The 23499-nt window shown below is 38.5% G+C and overlaps 1 protein-coding gene across 2 annotated transcripts in view; it reads right to left on the reverse strand.

Moving 5' to 3' along the window:
• Positions 1 to 3001: 3001 nt before the first annotated feature.
• Positions 3002 to 23499, reverse strand: part of LOC133650575 (gap junction delta-2 protein-like) — a 46671-nt gene continuing 26173 nt past the window's right edge. For both annotated transcript variants that reach the window (XM_062047972.1, XM_062047971.1), the window contains one exon: positions 3002 to 5232. In XM_062047972.1, the coding sequence (XP_061903956.1) occupies positions 4368 to 5232 (865 nt within the window). In that variant the 3' untranslated portion in view covers positions 3002 to 4367. The remainder of the gene's footprint in view (positions 5233 to 23499) is intronic.

A 23499-nucleotide genomic window follows, 5' to 3' on the forward strand; every position in this document is an offset into this window, starting at 1 on the left:
CAAAAAAATAAACCCCTGACTGGAAGGATAGATAGAAAATCAACAATACTATTAAACCGTGGACATGTAAATACACGGTTAATGCTTTCCATGCTGGCGAAGGTTAACAATGCTGTGCTAATGACGCCATTGAAGCTAACTTAGCAACTTAGCAACGGGACCTCACAGAGCTATGCTAAAAACATTAGCTCTCCACCTACGCCAGCCAGCCCTCATCTACTCATCAACACCCGTGCTCACCTGCGTTCCAGCGATCGGCAGAAGGACGAAGGACTTCACCCGATGCGTTTGGCGGCCCGGAGACGTAGGAAGTCAAGGTGAGGTCGGCGGCTAGCGCGGCTAGCGCTCCAACAAAGTCCTCCTGGTTGTGTTGCTGTAGTCCGCTGCTAATACACCGATCCCACCTACAACTGTCTTCTTTGCAGCCTTCATTGTTCATTAAACAAATTGCAAAAGATGTCCAGAATACTGTGGAATTATGAAATGAAAACAGAGCTTTTTGTATAGGATTCTACGGGTACCATAACTTCCGTTACTCTGACTTCGTCACGCGCATACGTCATCATACCGCGACGTTTCAGCCGGATATTTCCCGGGAAGTTTTAAATGTCACTTTATAAGTTAACCCGGCCGTATTGGCATGTGTTGCAATGTTAAGATTCCATCATTGATATATAAACTATCAGACTGCGTGGTCGGTAGTAGTGGGTTTCAGTAGGCCTTTAAGGAGTGGGATTAGCAGGACTGGCTGCCGTAGGTTCAAACAACCACCAGGTAGCATCTGTGAGCAGATAATACTGTATCATCTCTTTCTCTTTCGGACTTAGTAAGCCGGTAGTGCATTCTTCACTCAAGCTTAAAGTGAAGGATGAGTCTTGACTTAAAACTGACAGTCAGTCCGTGTTTCCTTTTCCTTTTAACGCGGTGGTGACTTTTTGTTCGCTGATGTCCAAAATGTACCTCGAACCCCCCGCCGGCGAAGCCTCTGTCAGACGTAAGACGACTAACTGGACTGGGTCCTGCCCAGGTTGGGGGCCTTCCTGCGTACCTCGCAAAATGATATGATTAGTTCATGCCTGACAAAAGAGAGGTTCTCTGCTTTAGTCCAGGCTCGGACTTCTCTTGGGGAACATACTTTTATTTTCCGCATGCTAGCATACACTTTGCATATCTGTCAAAATGTGCATTTGAAAATAAGGGAAATTCTATAGTTGAGGAGGAGATACTCAGATAAAAAAATGTGTTCATGAGCGACTAAAACTTGGTGATTTAAGTCAATTTAACATCAAGTTATTGTCAGCAAACTCCTATTCTTATCAAATAACGTATGTATATTATACTTAAATATTTTAATTAGATATATAATCTGGGCTAACAGTGCACCAAAAAATTTCTGGACTGACTTTTTTTTGCTGAGTGGACGGAAATGTTGCTGCTTTGGCAGTATTATTGTCCTGACGCCGATCATGGGCCGACATTTTCCTTTTTAACCTGATCTTTACATTACATTTTCGTATTTCTTGCGACACACAAGCAGAATTTGCATGATTTCCAGGAGTGTGCATGTCTTGCTGGAGCACCGGCTCCAATTTAAAAAGAAGCCGCAACAAACCCCCTCCACAGCGTGGAACCATTTCTAAGATACTAATCCTCACCGCCATGGCGGAAAATAAACAAGTTTGCGGGAAAATAAATATTTCATATGGTAAATAAATATTTGATATAGTATCGTTATCACTGGAGGACTCGAGGAAAAGGAATGGCGAAGCAACACACAAACACTGAGCAGGACGACACAAGAAGTTAACCGCTAAAGCTTCTAGGGGTGATCGATCCAGATGTCGATACTATTGATAACTAGTATAGTATCAGTTTATAAACAAGAATAAAGTAATTACCGGTAGATCAATATTTTTTATTTTTGTTTTGTTTTTTATTTTGACAAAATAATGTATTGGGTGTTTTTTGTTATTGTTTACACATTCAGGGAGTAAGTCTCTGGATATAGGAAGGCTTTGAGGTCAATAGCCAAATAATTCAAATGAAAGCCAATAGTAGTTTTAACTTTTGTTAAGTTATTGTGCACTAGGCACACTATTTTGTTAAAAAAATAAATGGTATGTAGCATTCAATAATTAAATATGTCATCTGATTGAAAACATACACTAGCAAATTCTACATGTAATTATGTAAAAATGGTTTACTTTAGTAACCTGCTGTGAAACATGTTCAGTTCTATAATCTATTGTCAAAATATCGGATTGGGACTTCAAATAGAATCGGATCTGAGTCAGACAAAAAAAATCGTATCAAAAATGTTGATTGGGACATCCCTACCTGAGTTTTTCTTCTGTCCAAGATAAAATATGGGGAATTGATGCCGGGAATTTATGAAAACCAGAAGGCACCAGGAAAGAGAGCAAAATATGAGCGTTTCCCAGGGAAAACAGGAGGCTTGACAAATATAGCAATGTGACTGGTTGGCCACCAGTCTAGAGTGAAGTCTGCTTGGATAGGCTCCAGCTTTCCCATAACCCTAAACATATAGATCAGTGATTCTCAAGCTGTGGTACTGGGCTCCATCTGGTGGTACGCCAAATAATCACTTGATTAAAGTACAGTGTTTTATTTTCCTATATTCAATCACAGTGTTACTGTTCAAACTGTTTGTAATGTTACAGTGACCAAAAATATTAAATATACTTAAATAGAACATCTGTCTTGTTTTTAATGAATAAGTGGGCCTACTATGCTACTGTATTTTAATGTAGGTCATTATGGTGGTGCTTGGGGAGCCAAGTTTTTTTCTTTGGTAGTACTTGGTAAAAAACAATTGAGAACCAATGCTATAGGTGGTAGAACATGTGCTACTATGCTACATTCATTTACAACTATGAAGTTAGCAAATTTAAATAAACGGAAAAGCTTACTGTCAGGAAAGTGACAGACGTTTGCTTATCCTCGATGTCTTGTGGATTATCCTCAACACTTCATACACAAATATATCCATCTTGTATTTTCCTTTTGGTTTTTTTTAACACCCTGCACAGCCTTAAGAATGACGGACGGAAGGAACAAAAGGCCAATGAAACTGTTTGCATAATCATTTATTCACTTATTTTCTTCTCACATATCATATATTATTATTATTGCTGCAGTTCGGGAGCCTTTCCAATATTCGCTGTCAGTGTTCCCACCATAGGAGGCTATGTAGTAGTTTTTTTTTTTATCGTAATGCATGCTGAGTACAATTCACAGGAGCAGGATGCAAATAAATAAAACTCTTCTTAAGTTATATGTCTTAATCTATCCATTCTAGTTAATGCTTCTTTAACGTGCCTTTTTCAGTCCATAGGGGTGGGGCGGGGGGGAGGAGGGGGGGGGGGGTCAGAACATATGTTTTGTATAAGACAGGTGGAGGCTTAACAAAGAGCACATTGATAATACACGTTATTAAAGCTGGTCATCTAGGAGTCTTCTTCATCAACTCTCAGGGGAATTCATCTATGTACAGTACCTTTGAAATGTGGCACCAAATATGCTTGTGAAAAAGCTGTGTGACAACAATATATATGTATATATATTACCGTTTAATTGAAAAGATGTGTGTGTGTGTGTGTGTGTGTGTGTTGTGCCCTACGATGGTGATCGTACACACAAAGTGTTTTTCTTGACTTCTTTTTTTTCTTTCTTTTTTCTCAGCGTAAAGGTACGGCCTTGCAGGCATCCTTAGCACTGAGGTGTGTAACACAGTGTTGGGAGGTAAGTGAGTGTGTGTTCCACTGACGCTTTGCCAAATTGCTGACCAAAGCAACGAGGCCGTTCTGAGTTAGCGCTGTTATATTTAATGCCTAATTGTGTACTTTTTGACAATACAAACAAGATGTTTGAGTCCCTCCCTCAGCATCTCAGATGATCTTTTTCTACTGTTCCCGACTCATGTCAACGATTGGCTTTTGTTCCCCCACGCTCATGCGCCTGGCTTTTGCATATGTGCACATATTTTAGGAAAACGAGCGCGTTACTCATGAGCTACAACAAAGGCAAATAATGAGGGGCGTCGTTTAACGCCGTTTCAACCTATACTTTTTACAGTATTTTAGTGGTTATTAAATTGCTCATTTATGTCTGTTGGGTTCTTTAAAGGCACCTAGTGTCACCTAGGCAGAGTACAACACTCCATCCTTTCGGAGCAGCACCAAAGGTCAGGTTCAGGAATCTGAAAGGTGTCTTGACTTAAAGCTGACAGTCAGTCCGCGCTTCTTAGTCGTTTTAACGCGGCGGTGACTTTTTGTGCGCTGATGCTCAGGGGTCCGTTGCCGAAACGTCCAAAATGTACCTCGAACCCCCAGGCGGTGAAGCCTCTGTCAAACGTAAGCCGACTCACTTGACTGGGTCCTGCCCAGATTGGGGGCCTGTGACAGATGAGACCCGTCCTTCTTGCGCACCTCGCAGATGGACTTCCTGCGGGCCTGCACCCCCCGGATGGCGGTCTTTATCTTCCGCCAGCCCAGGTGGTTGAGCTCGGCCAGGTTGAGCACCACGCAAATGCCGCTGACGGCGAACATGAAGACCAGAAAGACGGTCTTTTCGGTGGGGCGAGACACGTAACACTCCACTTCCTTCACGCACGGGTAGCGGTCGCACTCGAACATTCCCGGCACGTTGAAGCCGTACAGGAAGTACTGCCCCGCCAAGAACCCGATCTCCAGCGCGTTTCGGAACACCACCTGTATGACGTAGAAACGGGAGATTCCCTCCTGTCGTCGCACTTTGGCGCTCTTGTGCGTTTGAGGGACCCCTCGAGGTCCGTTGGGAATCTCCTTGACCTCCAGGCAGTCGTGGTCCTCCTTGCTGCTGTCGGGGTGCACCAGGATTCCGTTGATGTTGCGGGCGTGGAGCTTGCGGGCGTGATGGTCGTGATGGCGGCCGTGGTGGCCGTGGCCGTGGTGATCCATGTAAGGGTGCAGGAGGGAGTAGCTGCGGTCCCGGGCTTTAGCCGACTGGTGGACGGAGTAGGTGATGAAGCACAGGCTGGGGGTGCACACCAGGATGATCTGGAAGACCCAGTAGCGGATGTGCGAGATGGGGAAGGCTTTGTCGTAACAAGCCTGGTTGCAGCCGGGCTGCATGGTGTTGCAGATGAACATGATCTGCTCATCCTCGTACACCTTCTCACCCACTATGCCCACTATCAGGATACGGAAGATCACCACCACTGTCAGCAGGATCCTGTAGGGAGACAGAAGGAGGGATGTCATTGTTCAAAGTTGCCGTTTTGTTTGTTGCGGGCTTGCTTAACAAGTCAAATGACCAGTGCAATAGATGGTAAACAGTGTGCAGCTACAGAGTTTATGGACCTATTAGATCATTAGACACAATTAACCGTAAAATCTGAATTTACAAATTTAAAACGGTATGGCATCAGGGGGTTGGTTTTCAACTGGGTAAGGAGCTTCTTGACCAACAGGAAGCAATATGTTACGAAGACACATCTACAGCTTAAAATATATCTTACGGCGCACCACAGGGATCAATACTGAGACCAAAACTGTTCAATCTCTATACAGTATAAATGTAAAGTTACAAAGGAATTAAAGTTAGTAATATTTACAGACGGCACGACTACGTTTTGTTTAGGAGAAAACACACAGAAGCTAATACAAATGATAACAGTAGAGATGTTGTGCTGTAACCAAAATAAATAAAAGAAAAACTGACATTTTGTGTAATATATAAACAAAGTATGTTGATACATTGTAAACTCTAAAGTCAGCTGTTAGGGAGAAAGACCCCTCTAAGGTCATACCAAACTTTTTAGTCCTACCTTAGTAAGACGTCAGAGTTAGTTTCTGTCACATGATGATTTTTTGACAAGCCGATTAATCACCCTTTTGAATTTGGATTAACCGGGATTAATCACAGGTTATTACTCGCTGGCATTATTTAAATTAACTTTTTTAAAAAGCCCAGTATTTGGATACGAATGCAGTCAAAATGTCATACAGTAACATTTGTTGTATGTTTTACTGGAATGCACTTTTTATTTGTTAAAAACTTGGTAACAGTTTTATCTAAAATACCATCTGGCTGTATTTTGAAATAACATTTGCCAGTTCCCTCACTCATCTTTGCACTGCCGTATTATCACTGAACGTATAAGAAAACACCTTTCAGGTTAAGGTAAAGGAGCCAAAATAAATTGTGTGATTAATCTGCGTATACACATTTAATCACATGAGTTAACTCATTGTTTTTGACAGTCCTAGACAGTACTTCACTTCTGTTCATTAAACTTTAAAGGATTAACTTTTACTTTTTTCTTTGACTTTTTTTTGTGATCTTTATTCCAGTAGGACCAGACTGTATCACATGTGTGACAATTTGGCACATTTGTGAAGATCTGCATAGCAAATGACCTTCACATTATGCCTCTATCATTCGTTAGTAAAATAATTTTAAAAATGTTTTTTTTAATTCTGCACGTAAATATATATTTTCTTTGTTTTATGATGAACAGTTGTTGTCTTATTTATTTTTTTTACACTTTAAAACATGTTTAAACAGCAATACTGTTCATAAAAGTTTGGATCATGGAATCAATTATTTTTGTATAACTATTTGTTATGGGAAATACTATTTCAAGTTGGATGTTGACTTCAGAGGCTCCTCTCTGTCGAATCACAAAACTATAACAACAAGTCCTGCAGGTTAAGCATTTGCAAATGATGTTTGTTTGATAAACAACATTCACCTTTCACCGGGAAAAATGCTAAACTTGGCCAAGAAGTTTTGTCACGCCACTGTGAGTGTGAGCGTGCGTGAGCGTGCATGCGTGTGAGTGTTTGTGTGTGTGCATTTGAGTAGGCATCCAACTTCATGCATATGCATGTACAAGTTATTGCTCAGCAGCTGTGACACACACACACATAAAGGATGACGGCTTCATTTAGTAAAGCATGCACACACAAGCTGACTAATTATGAGATGCGAGTAGAGTGACTCACTTGACTTTGACTTCGATGTGTGTGTGTGTGTGTGTGTGTGTGTGTGTGTGTGTGTGTGTGTGTGTGTGTGTGTGTGTGTGTGTGTGTGTGTGTGTGTGTGTGTGTGTGTGTGTGTGTGTGTGTGTGTGTGTGTGTGTGTGTGTGTGTGTGTGACTCCTTGCAAGCTGAAACAGCTTTTTGATACACTCCACAAACTGGATGCGTTTTACTATTATTTTCTGCGGTGTTGGTCCAGCTTGGCCACTGCAGAGGAGGACTGTGGGCTTTAGGATTGCTCTGTCAGCGCTTTCTAATGAGCACTGAGCGCCTGCCCACTGTGGGCCGCCCAGTGCCAAAATGCAGTGGATGTGCACGCTTCCTACAGTGCGGGAGCCAATTACTTAGGACGCACTTGTCTCCATGCAAAGGCGGCGGAAGGGAGGGAGGCCGGGAGGGTGGAGATCGATGGCCCCGGGTGGGATGGAGCGACTACGGTAAACACAATGATGTATGTCTGTTTTTATATCATTTATTTTACTGACTGGCTGAAATATTTGGTACATGTGCACTATCAAAAACCTTTACAAAGGTGCTTGGAGAGCAGACTGTGTGCTTTGATGGACAATTGAACTGAGTCATACTGACTGTGGTTGTTAAACAAGAAATTAATAATCATACCACAACAATAAAACGGAGTATTTTTCACACCCTTGTAATTTTACCACAAATGAGACTCTCAGCAGGTTAAAGCACATTTACTTCCTTGTTAACAAAGCAGGCAAGGAAGATGTCGGCATGTTGTATGTCGTGATAATAACTGTGGACGGACTCCTAACAAGGCTTAAGCCATCTTCAATCACAACACCAAATCTCGTCATTACTAATGTTATAGCTGCTGCATAACTTCAAAGGCTGATCAAAACAAGTTCAACTTACGCGTTTTGGTGTCTGCTGGCATTTTTTTTATGCCATTATAGATTATAGATATGTGCTGCTTGTTCAACTACATTGCACACAGGTTGTAGAGCATGATAACATGAATGTGGAGGGAAATGAGCATGGGCATGCAAAAACCTCTTTTGAATGCACCAGTCATAAATTGCGAACGCAGTCTTAGTAGATCACACGCAACACGCCCAATAATAGTACACAATTTTATAGTTTGCACAAGTGTTATTTGGATCTAAGTAGATCCGGGCCTGTAAGAAAAAATCCGGCACCCAGATGAGAAAAGATAAACAATTAAAAAGGGAAAGAAAGCAGAAAATAGGCAATCAAATGGTTAAAATGTGTAGTATATGATTTTAATCGGACCTTCCAAGTTTAATGAACATACTGACAAGGAGCAGCTGATATTAGCCTCTCCTGTTGTTAAAATGAATATAAATACATATTTAAATGTTTTATGTTTTTTTATGTTTGTATATATTTATTTATGGGGCTGAGGTGGGTTCTTTATGGCTGGTGACGAGGGCAGGATTCAGGAATCTGTGCCTAGGGATCTACAGTTTATTTGTCTATGATAGATACTAGAGTGATTAGATTTGTTTTTGTTTTCTAAAATCATTTTTTGTTCACGCTTACAAATTTAGGGAATCATTTCTTGAAGGAGGACTTTGAGGGCAAACAGGATTCAAAAGAGTTATAGATAGTAGTTTTGGATTTTGTTTAGTTATTTTGTACTATTTACTTTTGTTTTGCTTAAAAAACTGTATATAATAAAATAGATTAAGCAAGTAATTTCAATATTGTGTAATGTGTTAATATTGTTATAGTGTCAATAGCGCTCACCATAAATGCAGTGACATCGAATGTTTGTGATCAACACAGCAAGAGCTATAGACAGTGTAGGATGCACGTGGAGAGTGGAACTTTTCATCGCGAATATGAGAACAGTAAAACCCTCGAATGGTAAACTATTGTAACCGAGGGTCTGGGTGGTAAGATGTAGTGCAAGATCGGCACTTTTTTAAAGTCAACAGTCTCGTCTCGCTCAGAGCTTTGTTTTTCCCACCAGTCACACACTGTTCTTCGCAATGGCTAACAAAATATAGATCTCGAAAAAAGGGGTTACAGTTTGTTATACAATGGAACCTCAATTTATGAACCTAATTGGTTCTTGAACACGGTTCGTAAATTGAAAAGTTGGTCTCGTGAACTAAAGTTCCCCATAAGAAACAATGTAAATATTAATAATGGGTTAGGGGTCCCCAAACTTTTTGACTCGGGGGCCGCATTGGGTTAAAAAAATTTGGCCAAGGGCCGGGCTGTACATATATATATATATATATATATATATATATATATATATATATATATATATATATATATATATATATATATATATATATATATATATATATATATATATATATATATATATATATATATATATATACATTGTCTTTATATTCCAGCGAGTTAATCTGTTTTGTCATTTAACATTGTCACGTTATCGATGGGAAAATACATTTTTAGACAATATGATTTGCCTGAGCGGCTAGGAGATACCGAGAGTAACAAGCGGTAGCAAATGGATTAGAAATGAAAGATATTAAAAAAAAACAAAAAAACAAAAAAAAAACTTGGGACTTCCCGTGGGCCGGATTTTGGATGCTGGGGGGCCGGATCCAGCCCGCGGGCCGTAGTTTGGGGACCCCTGGGTTAAAGCCTCTGCAAAAGTCCGTATTTTAGTAAAGGTTTGTACAATTTGAACACAATATAACGTGCTATACAGTACTGTGTATCAAACAAACATAACAAGAGTTGACTTTCTATTTAAAAACAAGCAGAACTGTGCTTTATATGCGCCCGAACACAGAAGCCACTATGGTGCCCTCCCAAACGATCAGAAATCCTTAACCTTAACAACTATATTGCTACAATAATAAACATTTAAAAAAATAAAATCCACCCACATTGACAAGGAGCTGAATGAAAGCAGCATACAAACAGAGGGGGAGAGAAAGATGGGAGATCGGGGGCTGGAGAAGCAGTACCTGTGTTTAAGAAGCGGTACCTGTCGTATCTTTTAGTCGCTGTGCAATTAGTCTGATCGGGCATATTTTTAACAATTAAAACTTGTTGTGGCACTGTCATGGAGCCTGCAAGCGCAAGCGCCATTAATGTACAGCACCTTTAGCAAATAGTTATTTTGTGTGAGGCTTCTCTTTTTTCATTTCTCGCTGATATGTTGGCTTTTTGGGACTCATTTTGAGTTAGCAAAATGCACGAAACTAGTCAAAAGGGGAAAAACGCACAAAAAGCACACACACTGAAGCTGTGAGACGTGAGTGTGTCTTGTGCAGGAAGTGAATGGAAGGCTCCGACTCCGCTACAATAATACACCCTGCGTTTTTGTCTGTGTGCGTGAAAATGAATGGCTGAATGAAGCGTTAGTACACAGAGACATGGTTCGCACACGGAAGCATACTTGGGCCGATCCAAAAATGTGTGAATCCAAAACTTTGCTAATAGAGGGGTTTGTAAATTGCGGTTCGACTGTATGTTGATTTATGCGCATTTTAATTTTAACACAATCCTAGATATCAGTGATTCTCATACAACACTAATTGTGTAGCTCTCGTGGTAGTTTCTCACAACATGATAAAATACTTTTTTATTTTTGTTATGTGAATGTTCCCAATGGCTAGATTTGCTTTGGGTCCCATCCATTTTTCCATTTTGTACCGCTTGTCCCTTTTGGGGTGGCGGGGGGTGCTGGACACCCTGGACAAGTCACCATCTCATCACAGGGCCAACACAGATAGACAGACAACATTCACACTTACATTCACACACTAGGGACCCTTTTAATGTTGCAATCAACCTATCCCCAGGTGCATGTCTTTGGAGGTGGGAGGAAGCCGGTGTACCCAGAGGGAACCCACGCAGTCACGGGGAGAGCATGCAAACTCCACACAGGAAGATCCCGATTGAACCCAGGACCTTCGTATTGTGAGGCACACGTACTAACCCCTTAGCCACCGTGCTGCCATCATGACTAAATACGGCCCTGCTGCGGGTGCCACATGATCAGAAAGGCTCTGACCACGTTCAAGTCAATTTACTGTAGATGCTGTATTTTTAATAATGAGTGACATTTACAGTCTTGGAGGGTTCAATTTGATTAGCAACTTAGAAAATCAAATCCTAGTATTATTAATGATGGAAACGGGGCCATAAAAGCTTGTTTAGTGGCCACCAAATTAACTAAACTTCACAAGAAAACATTGATAACAAATTGGAAAAAAAAAAGTTTTTACACTGCAACAATTTTTGTGCAACTTTTTGAGAAAGCTGCCTTAAAATCAGGCATTTTAGGCCATAACAATCACAAAATGGACAAAAAATCCCAGAGGGACTGATTATAATCTTTATATAGTAGTTCTCTCTGGTGTTTAAAGGCCAGTTACCAAAGCAACTTCCGCAATGTGGGAAAGAGGAGCAAGGTGAGAAGAGGATATCTATACAGTGTATGAGATAAACATATCCCTCAAATGTAAAGCTTGTTCTTTGAGGAGTTCTATGACATTTTGAATGTAATACACAGTTTTGCTGCATGTTCATATCCGTCTTCATTTGTCTCCTTGGCGAGAGCTCACGACTGCGACTGAGGACGTCACGGAGTCAAATCAGCCGAAGAGCTTGTGTCATTAGTGTGAAAAAGGTCTAAAATAGAGCGGCGCTCCACCTGCGAGCGAATGCTAAGTGTGTTTCCTTCTGTGTGAGACGCAGACACAAAGACAATGACTGAGAATCAGCCATGTGTGTGACTTGTGCAAAATGGCAAACGTGGCCGAGCGTCTGTGCTCCGAGCAGCTGCGAGCGTGTACGCTACACTGACTTTTACTCTCTTAGCGCTTGGAATAACCATAAAGCTCAGCTGCACCTTTTGGAGCTTCTCTAGTTAAATGTAATATTTCTAATAAAAAAAGCTGATATTGTACAATACTATAAGATAGTATTGGAGGAAAATATCACTTGTTGTGCCCAACTGGGATTGTTCAAGCTGCAAATTACTGAATGCAGCAACAGCAGAGATGATTGCAACGTAAAGCATTTAACTAAATGTCACTCAGTCCTCCTGCTGTCAGAGACACACAAAACGTCATAAATCATAGTCAAATCTCATTTTATTTTATAGTTGTTGGTGTTTTAGTCGGTCCATATGTTGTTCACTTAAAATAAACATTTTAAAAGCATTTTTATTAGGATTATTTAACAAAAGCTGAATATGACTTCCATTTAGAGTGTCCGCCCTGAGATCGATAGGTTGTGAGTTCAAACCCCGGCCAAGTCATACCAAAATGGGACCCATTACCTCCCTGTTTGGCACTCAGCATCAAGGGTTGGAATTGGGGGTTAAATCACTAACAAATTTTCCGGGCGCGGCCAATGCTGCTGCCCACTGCTCCCCTCACCTCCCAGGGGGTGAACAAGGGTGATGGGTCAAATGCAGAGAATAATTTCGCCACACCTAGTGTGTGTGTGACAATCATTGGTACTTTAACTTAACTTTATTATATATCACGTAAATGATTGGCACAGTCATATGCCAAATGTTTTAAAATAATTTTGTCGTTTTCCAATCACAAAACTTGTACATGTACGTTTTTTTATTTGTTTTGATTAGAAAAAAACAGAAATACTGTTCTCTTGCCTCCGTCTTCCGAATGTATCACATTTTGTTTACAATCAAAGAAAATGCATTCATGGGTTGACACAAAGGATGTTAATGTTTATACACTGGGTTTTTTATTTAAAATTAATGAAAATAAATGTGTTGACCCTAAATATGCTAATTTCTTATAACATTTAAAATAAATAAATTCCATACATTTTTTTTATCGCTTGTTCCTCTCGGGGTTGCGGGGTGCCGGAGCCTATCCCAGCTGCACTGGGAGAATGCAGGGTACACCCTGGACAAGTCGCCTTCTCATTAAATATGTAAATTATTTTTAATATAATATATATATTTTTAAACAATAATTAGCTATAATTACCCTTAAAGGCCTACTGAAATTATTATTTTTTATTTAAACGGGGATAGCAGATCCATTCTATGTGTCATACTTGATCATTTCGCGATATTGCCATATTTTTGCTGAAAGGATTTAGTAGAGAACATCGACGATAAAGGTCGCAACTTTTGGTCGCTGATAAAAAAAAGCCTTGCCTGTACCGGAAGTAGCGTGACGTCACCGGAGGAAGGACTTCTCACATTTTCCCATTGTTTACACCAGCAGCGAGAGAGATTCGGACCGAGAAAGCGACGATTACCCCATTAATTTGAGCGAGGATGAAAGATTTGTGGATGAGGAAAGTGAGAGTGAAGGATTAGAGTGCAGTGCAGGACGTATCTTTTTTCGCTCTGACCGTAACTTAGGTACAAGGGTTCATTGGATTCCACACTTTCTCCTTTTTCTATTGTGGACCACGGATTTGTATTTTAAACCACCTCAGATACTATATCCTCTTGAAAATGAGAGTCGAGAACGCGAAATGGACATTCACAGTGACTTTTATCTCCACGACAAAAGCTCTTTAGCTACTGAGCTAACGTGATAGCATCGGGCTCAAATGCAGATAGAAACAAAATAAATAAATCCCTGACTGGAAGGATAGACAGCAGATCAACAATACTATTAAACCATGGACATGTAAATACACTGTTAATAATTCCCAGCTTGGCGAAGCTTAACAAAGCTGTTGCTAACGACGCCATTGAAGCTAACTTAGCAACAGGACCTCACAGAGCTATGATAAAAACATTAGCGCTCCACCTACGCCAGCCAGCCCTCATCTGCTCATCAACACCCGTACTCACCTGCATTCCAGCGATCGACGGAAGGACGAAGGACTTCACCCGATCATCCGTGTGGTCGGTGGCTAGCGTCGGCTAGCGCGTCTGCTATCCAAGTCAAAGTCCTCCTGGTTGTGTTGCTACAGCCAGCCGCTAATACACCGATCGCACCTACAACTTTCTTCTTTGTAGTCTTCATTGTTCATTAAACAAATTGCAAAAGATTCACCAACACAGATGTCCAGAATATTGTGGAATTTTGAGATGAAAACAGAGCTTTTTTGTATGGATTCAATGGGGTACCAATACTTCCGTTTCAACGATTGACGTCACGCGCATACGTCATCATATATAGACGTTTTCAACCGGAAGTTTAGCGGGAAATTTAAAATTGCACTTCATAAGTTAACCCGGCCGTATTGGCATGTGTTGCAATGTTAGGATTTCATCATTGATATATAAACTATCAGACTGCGTGGTCGGTAGTAGTGGGTTTCAGTAGGCCTTTAAGTTTAGGTTATGTACCCTAAGTAGGTTAAATTCCTGCTAATTACAGAGGTTTTAGGATTCAAGGAACTTTATTATGGTTACAAATAGTTAGGATGGGTACCTTTCGCATTTGAACCCATTCCCGGAACCTGGGAATCCATGCCAGTACTCAGCAGTAATAACTTTTGGTACATTTGTGTGGGATTATGTGGTGACAAATGTTAATTTATTTAATAATACATAAATAAATACATTTACACTGAGCTGATAATAATAACGGTGCTGTCTAGTTGTTATATCTTGTTTTCTTACACTTTTAAGTCTCATTTGCAAGTATGGATTCATTTCAGTTTGTCCTCAGTGTGTTAAAAATGTCAGGAAGTTGTCTTTGCCATGATGTTGGATATGCCAATCTTGTGGTTTGTTTAGTCCTACAACATAAGTATTGTATTCACTGTTTTACACACAAACTGTTTGATTGGAATGTGCATCTTAGTTGTAGTTTTAATTGCCAAATTTGGGGGTGTTGATATTCCATCCATCCATCCATTTTCTACCGCTTCCGCCTCCCGGGATTGCGGGGATGCTGGAGCCTATCCCAGCTACATTTGGGCGGAAGGCGAGGTACACCCTGGACAAGTCGCCACCTCATCGCAGGGCCAACACAGATAGACAGACAACATTCACACTCACAGTCACACATTGAGATTGCCATGTACAATCGCTAATGCTAATCAGTAGCATGTATATGGCATATCCAATATAAATGAGCATCAGACTAGCACAGTTTGAAAAGTGGAGCCTTACTTTTGAGCGCTTATCAGGCATACTAGCTTTGTTGGCATGGAAAATTGTAACATTATCTCTGGAGACAGACTGATTCTACTACAACTATGCCTGCTAGCCCGCCAAGCGCCTAATCCTGTGCAACTGGAAGTGACGTCATATGCAACAAAGGTTTCGAAATACAGTTCCGTTTGATTTCACGTGTAATGGTAACCGGTAGCACCAACGGAATTTGGTCGGTAACTATAACTCGGTTCCCTTTTTAAAAACATTTATTACTTAAACATATTAGTGTTTAAGTAATTGAATTATTTTAATTTCCTAGTAATTGTAAGTACAATAAAAACATCAAAAGTAATGTTTAATTAGCTAAAATACAGTATGTTAATTTCCTGGTAATTAAAAGTAGTAACACTATATGTTACATTCCTTCTAACTGCAGGTGGTGGGAGTACTATTTCAAGTTAAAGTTAAAGTACCAATGATTGTCACAGACTATGTTCTAACATTTATCATTTAAGATACATAAAGACATAATATAATTTAAAAAAGGTAGTATAAGCAACCAAAATAAAAACATTTTTCCACACATTTCAGAGGGTTACATAGTAAATTTGTATCATTCAACAAATTCATTGTACACAATAAATCAAAGTTATGTTTAGGGAAAAAATACAGTATTCATGTTTATTTCTTACCTCCGACAGCGGATATGGCCTTTTTTTTTTATTGCTTACTAATTAAGTTTTCATCACTGAAAATGTGTATTTTACTGTCTTACTGTGCTAAAAGTGCTATAATTTATAGCACTTTTAGCACAGTAAATGTTATTTAATTGTCTTGTAACATAACACAAAGTTTGACAATAACTTTCCTTTTAGATGTATCTTATTTATTCCGTATTGTACAGTATATATTGAGCCATTCATTGTTGGGGCAATTTGTATCATTAATAGGTTCTGGAACAATGAACTTATTGGGTGTTTTGTGTGCGCGTTTGTACGTGTGCGTGTTCGCGTGGGTGTATATATACCGTGAGTGTGTGTGTGTGTGTGTGTGTGTGTGTGTGTGTGTGTGTGTGTGTGTGTGTGTGTGTGTGTGTGTGTGTGTGTGTGTGTGTGTGTGTGTGTGTGTGTGTGTGTGTGTGTGTGTGTGTGTGTGTGTGTGTGTGTGTGTGTGTGTCAATATGTGCAATCTGCTGCATGATAACAGGATAATCAGCACATGCATGACAGATTGCTGCATCAGCAGAAAGAAGTGAAGGAAGGTTATCTGCAAACATCAGTGTTTTAGCCCTGCATTTAGCCAATAGTGTACTTTGGAGCAGATTGGCGCGGCACTGCTCTAAGCTCTGAATCTGCACAATAGTCAAATCATTTTCAAATAACCACCACTTCCGGATTTTTCACCCCAGTGTGTTGCAGAGTAAAACCGTGTATGTATTATTTTAAACAATAGCCCACAAATTATGTTAATTTCCTGCTAATCACATAGGGCTTAAAAAAAAAAATCTGAAGTTATTTTTGAATAATCAAAATATCTTCATTTCCTTGTAATTACACGTTGAGTACATTTTTAAAAGTTCAAAAGTTACGTTTAAGTAATAAACATATTGTGATTTCCTGGTAACTACAGAGGGCTAAGTAACATTTTTACAACATTTATTACGAAACAATAAAAGTCATGTTTACCTAACCAAAGTATGCTGATTTCCAGGTAATTACAGGGAGTTATTGTCCTGGTTTGAAATCTTCATTATGAAATAATGTCAAAAGTTCTATTTAAGTATCCAAAATGTGTTAATTTCCATGTAATTGCAGGGTGTTTGAGTCCACTTTTGCAATATTATTTGTGAAAAAATATCATAAGTTAGCAACCAAAACATGTTCATTTCCTGGTCATTTCAGAGGGTAGGGGTACATTTTCATAACACTTTACCATTAAATTATTACATTACACCTAGTGGCATGCGACACACTAGTGCGTTTTTCTCCCATCAGTCACCGCTCATCGCCTCGGTAACAACAGCTGTCTGCCTCCCCGAGGGTGTCCTCTCGGTTACGACTAATCATTACTTTTTTGACGACGGGGTGCCACAGCTTCAATAACATTTGGAGGGGATTGCTGCTTCAATCTGCAAGGATGTGGCTCGCAAGCGCACACATTTATTTGCAGGTTTTCCTTTTTTTTGTAATTTTCTACCATGTATTACTGTCAGCTCAAAATGTCAACATAAGCTGATTGTTTACTTCTGACGTGAACACGATAAGAACATGATGGCATGTTGTTGAAGCAAAAGAAATATACGGATTAATGGACGAGTGTGGTGTTGTGCCGCTGGTGTGTTGGCAAAACTTGGTCTATCACTCACACACACACACACACACACACACACACACACACACACACACACACACACACACACACACACACACACACACACACACACACACACACACACACACACACACACATTCATTCATAAGGCAGCCGCTGCCGCTTGCATTCCCCAGGGGCAACAAGGGCCCACAGCATGACAGCTAGACATATTAAATAATGCACACATATTCTGTCACACACACACTGTGAATATACAGCGGAACCACATGCTGGAGCCTATCCCAGTTGTCTTAGGGCAGGAAGGGTTATAGGGTTAAAAAACTCAAGGAATGGGACAAACCAACTACATGCGAATGTCAAGGTAAAAGAGCATGAACGGTCAAAATAAATAATGTGATTAATCTGGTATTATGCATCATTATTGCGATATTTTTTTGTGATTAATCACGAGTTAACTCGTAATCTTTGAAAGCCCTTTTTTTTTTTCATGTTTTGGTTCTAGAATGCTACCACAGAAGTGTACCATTGTTGGCAATAATGAAAAGTGTGATGACAACCATAGATCAATAATGGTATTGTGATGTAAGTTTTATGTCAAATTCCACATATATAATGGGCATTTTTTTAAGCGGAGGTTAATGTAAATAGCCTGTAGCTAAACACTATGTGGAAAGTTAGATGTTTATGTCACGATTAACCATAATGAGTATCAATTTCTTAAGAAGTAGCCAAGTAGTGTCAAACACACAAGCACATTGCGCCTGTAAAACGTTTGGGCGTTCAACGTTTTTCGTTGTTTTATGCTACCACAGAAGTGTACCATCGATGACAATAATGAAAAGTGTGAGAAAAACCACAGATCCAGAATGATATTATTGTAAGTTGTTAGGTCTCTCCCAAGTACAATACACATTTACTATATTTTCTAGGCTATAAGTGTTACTTTTTTCCCAAGCTTTGAACCCTGCGGCTTATACACATCTGCGGCTTATCTATGGGTTTTTCTTCGCCAACAGCCATAATGTTTTGAGTACAACAAACTTGCACACACACAGACACTGTAAAGGTGTGTTCTTGTTTGTGCTCGGGCGCCATCTTTTGGACGAGTTCGCTCACTGCAGGCGCTGCTGATTTAAAGTCTGCGGTATTTCCTTCTGTTCATGCCTTGAACAGGAAGTATAAGTGCCGTTCCGTCTACTAGTCGTCCATAGCGATGCTGCTCCTATGTTTTTTTCATTTATCACTCCAAGCAACGTTTGTAAGTTTTACAATATAACTAAAACAATTCATACTCACACAAGTGTGAGGTCTGTAGGAAAGTTTTCATACATATTTGTACGTGATATGGTAATGTAATCAAACTAGTGTTGTTAGCATTAGCTAATATGCTAATATGTTTACAAGTGATAGTATTATTAACTTACATTGGCATTCTTTTTGTATTGTTTTAGTTTCACAAATTCCTCAGTAAATTCACCAAAATGTCACTGTGTAGTTATTGAGTCTGATTAACTCATTGGAGAGCTAGCTTCCGCAGCTAGTGGGTCCATGAAGATGACTTCTGTTTTGTTTGATCATTCGTTATACTGCCGTGTTACAGCCACTGTTTGGAAACAATTAAGGTATGTAAGTAAACATTGACCAAATATTTCTGTATAAATAACTTATTTCACAATGTATATATCTGCGGCTTATAGTCCAGTGCGACAAATATATGGGGATGTTTTTATTTAAATTGTTTTCGAAAATCTAGTGGGTGTAGCATATATACTGGCGCGCTGTATAGTCCCGAAAATTTGGTAATTTAATGTCAAATCCCACATATATCATTTTGCATTTACCAACCGGAGACTAATGTAAATAGCATGTGGCTAAAAACAGTTTGGAAAATATGTACTGATTTTATGTCCCAAAAAGTGAATAGCCTAATAATGTGTGCCTATTTTGCCTGGCAACCGACAGGCTTATTCATTCCAGAAATACCTATGAAATGCTACTTTGGGACCGTAGCATTCTGCACACACATGATGGTTCTCTTTTATAACATCACTATTATTTTTACTGTATTTTAGTTGTTTTTGTTTAGTTGTATTATTTAGTTTTTAACTTTATTTTTGTTTTATATTTCTTCATTACATTTACCTAATTATTGTTTATTATTTCATTCCACATGCACATTGTGCTTGTACAACTTCTGGGGTGTTTGGTAGATTTTATTGATTTTATGTATTATAGTTAGTGAATGAAAAAACAAACAAGACACATTAGGAAAATCTGCATCACAACTTTCACGATAATGTCAACAATTAACATAACTTTTTTGCTGTTTGAGAATGTCAAAATGCAACAGAAAAACTGTTCACAGCTTGACTCTGGAACAAACATTTCCTGTTTTCATTAGTTCCTCAGGGAAAAATCCTTTACAAATCCAAATAAATGAGCTGTCACATATGGTGTTTGACTTCCGTCCACTGTGCAGTCAGTCCTATCTGAAGAGTTAGTAATAATCTCTGCAATAAGACCTGGAGTAAAAATATTCATCCGGATAATAAGCTCCACCGATTGCTTAAATGAATAAAGACTTCAGCAAGCGGGAGAAATTAGGCAAATTAATGATGAGCGTGCAGACATTTCTATGCTACTGCCACTCATGCTCTCCTTAGCGCTTTGATAGTTTGGAATATGTGGCAGACATACGGCCTGAGGGTCCTCTAAGTGTGACGGATGTTTTTAAGCGTTCTCTCAACTTTCAGGTTCACTCGGTTCAACCAGTGATTTTTACGCAGAGATTACATTTTTATAAATAGATTGAACTGAAAGGAACAACGTTCTGTAGTTAGGAAAGGAGTTCAGAGGTCTGTAACAAGGTATTAATTCCCATCACAGTGTAGGGAAGTACAAACAAACAGCTTCCTCTTTTCCATTCTTTTTTTAGAATAACCCTTTAATTTTTAAATTATAGATTGTATTTTCATCTCACTTACATTACAGGGAAAAAGTAAACATATGTGTTCCTAAAGGTTTTAGATGAATGACTGAGTGCAGTTTTGCTGATTGCATCATAACGCAGTTTCTGAATCACCCATTAATCGCATTGTTTTGCTATTTTTGGGGCAATGACAGCTTCTATGTCATCATAATGTGTTTTTCTCTCTCCAAAACAAAACAAAAAACACAGAGCATATCCATACGACTTTGATAAAAATTCTAATTTGATACACGGTGTTATTTTCATCCTCATCCAGTCGCCTACATTGTCTCTTTATAGGCCTTCATGCAAGTAATAGTTCATTATAGATTCTATCAGGACCCTAAGTCACTGTTTTTATGCATTTTGCACATTAGAAATCTGCTACGGCAAATGATGATTATATAGTATATGTATTATTATTATTATTATTATTACTATATTAAGTAATAAGCCTCTCAAAGGTTCAAAACCCAAACATGGCATGTTATTTTGCACATTGGAAAACTACTGTGACAAATTATATACACAGTAGAGCTGTGAATTTTTGGGTGTCCCACGATTCGATTCAATATCAATTCTTGGGGTCACGATTCGATTCAAAAAATTTTTTTTTTTAATTCAACACGATTGTCGATTAAAAAACGATTTTTTTCCCGATTCAAAACGATTTTCTATTCATTCAATACATAGGATTTCAGCAGGATCTACCCCAGTCTGCTGACATGCAAACAGAGTAGTAGATTTTTGTAAAAAGCTTTTATAATTGTAAAGGACAATGTTTTATCAACTGATTGCAATAATATACATTTGTTTTAACTATTAAATGAACCAAAAATATGACTTGTTTTATCTTCGTGAAAATATTGGACACAGTGTGTTGTCAAGCTTATGAGATGCGACACTATTGTTCTTTTTTTTTATTTTTATAAATGTCTAATGATAATGTCAATGAGGGATTTTTAATCACTGCTATGTTGAAATTGTAACTAATATTGATACTGTTGTTGATAATATTCATTTTTGTTTCACTACTTTTGGTTTGTTCTGTGTCGTGTTTGTGTCTCCTCTCAATTGCTCTGTTTATTGCAGTGTTGGTGGGTCGGGTTTGGTTTTGGAATTGGATTGCATTGTTATGGTATTGCTGTGTATTGTTTTGTTGGATTGATTAATTTAAAAAAAAAAATATATATATATATATACATATATATAAATAAAAATAATTTAATTTTTTTTTTTTTAAATTGATTTTTTTTAAATGAGAATCGATTCTGAATGGCACAACGTGAGAATCACGATTCAAATTCGAATCAATTTTTTCCCACATCCCTAATACACAGTAATCATTTATTTATTCTTTTATAATTTTGCTTGTATAAGGTTGAATACAATTAATATTGGATTTAAGCCACAGTCAAACCCTCAAAATAAAGCAGCACTTTAATCAGAATTTAACAATAACTATAGATAGTGAATTGGGGCACCATAATTATCATAAAGGGATAATTCTGATTTCTGAATAGAAACATTTATGATAATGCAAATGTTTTAAATAGTACTTAAACACATTTACCCTATGACGGAATTTGTTCCCCTTGAAAAATGTCTGACAAAGTCAGACATTAGTCGTCTTATATTCAAAATGTAGAGATGAATTTATGAACTTTTTATTGCAATTCACAAATTGGTAGTTGACTAATATGGAGAACATTAGATATTTGGTACCAGAAATTTTTACAAAAATGTTAGTTTTTTTTTAAAAAGAGTGGTTGTTTTATACTGTATTCTGGTCAGTACAAAATATATTTATTTGATAATTATATACTAAATTATACAGACCACATTTACTTCCTAGTTCACATGTATTATTGTATTTATTTACCGTTTTTTCCGGACTATAAGTCGCTACTTTTTTCCTAAGCCTTGAATCCTGCGGCTTATACGTTTGTACAACGATGCAGCAAATCATTTCAGCTTTTGCTCTTGCATCTTTCTGTGTCAATATGTCATTTCACACATATCTGCAATGCATTTTTTTCTTTTAAAATTTAGTGGGTGCGGCTTATATTCCAGTCTCGGAAAATCTGTAACTTTTATTTATCCAGGGTAAGTAAATTAATAACATATTCTCTTTTGCAATGCCAACCTAGAAAAGAGGCAGCATTTATGTGACAGATATGTTGATATGTGATGATAATCCCTCATCATCTCTAATTTACTGACAAAATGTAAAAATATAGATGGCTCTCAACAGTTAACAAATGCTCTTAACATGCGTGGGTAAATCTGTTGGAACATGAATTAATTTTTAAGATGGATAAACACTTTTCAACCGTAAAACATACACAAAGAATGTCTGCAACGTGCGGACGACAGAGCAGACAGCGGACAATAAGAAAGACATAGGGGGTGTTTCTTTCTCTAATTATAATTAATTATTACTATCATTATTTAACCGGTATAGCTCGGTTGGTAGAGTGGCTGTGCCAGCAACTTAAGGGTTGCAGGTTCGATCCCCGCTTCCGCCATCCTAGTCACTGCCGTTGTGTCCTTGGGCAAGACACTTTACCCACCTGCTCCCAGTGCCACCCACACTGGTTTAAATGTAACTTAGATATTGGGTTTCACTATGTAAAGCGCTTTGAGTCACTAGAGAAAAGCGCTATATAAATATAATTCATTTCATTTCATAATAATCAAATAACATTACAGTAATTTGACAATTAGCTCTGAGTGTGTGCTTTTACTGCTCTCAAGTGCCTACTTTTAAGTCTATGTGGTACAAAACGAGTAAAACATCATTACAGTATTTGTTTTCCCATTGTTGTTGAAGCCCTGCGCTTTTTGCAGTGAATGTTACAAGGAAGACTTAAAAAATTGGTAACAATTTCATGCTATCACAAGTTGAACCAATGCTTTAGACAAAAAATTGCTTCAAAACTTTGCAATTTGTTGACAAAGCTGAAGCATAGTCAGGCATTTTAGGCCATATCAATCTTCCTTTTTTTTAAGTCAGCCAAATCTTAAAGGAACTGACTACCGGTACATTATATTTCACAGTGGTAGTTCGGTTTTTGTACACTTTAAGCACGCAAAATCCCCATAAACAGGGTGATCTGCACCAC

The sequence above is a fragment of the Entelurus aequoreus genome, linkage group LG05 (assembly GCF_033978785.1).
Source record: "Entelurus aequoreus isolate RoL-2023_Sb linkage group LG05, RoL_Eaeq_v1.1, whole genome shotgun sequence".
Lineage (NCBI taxonomy): Eukaryota > Metazoa > Chordata > Actinopteri > Syngnathiformes > Syngnathidae > Entelurus > Entelurus aequoreus.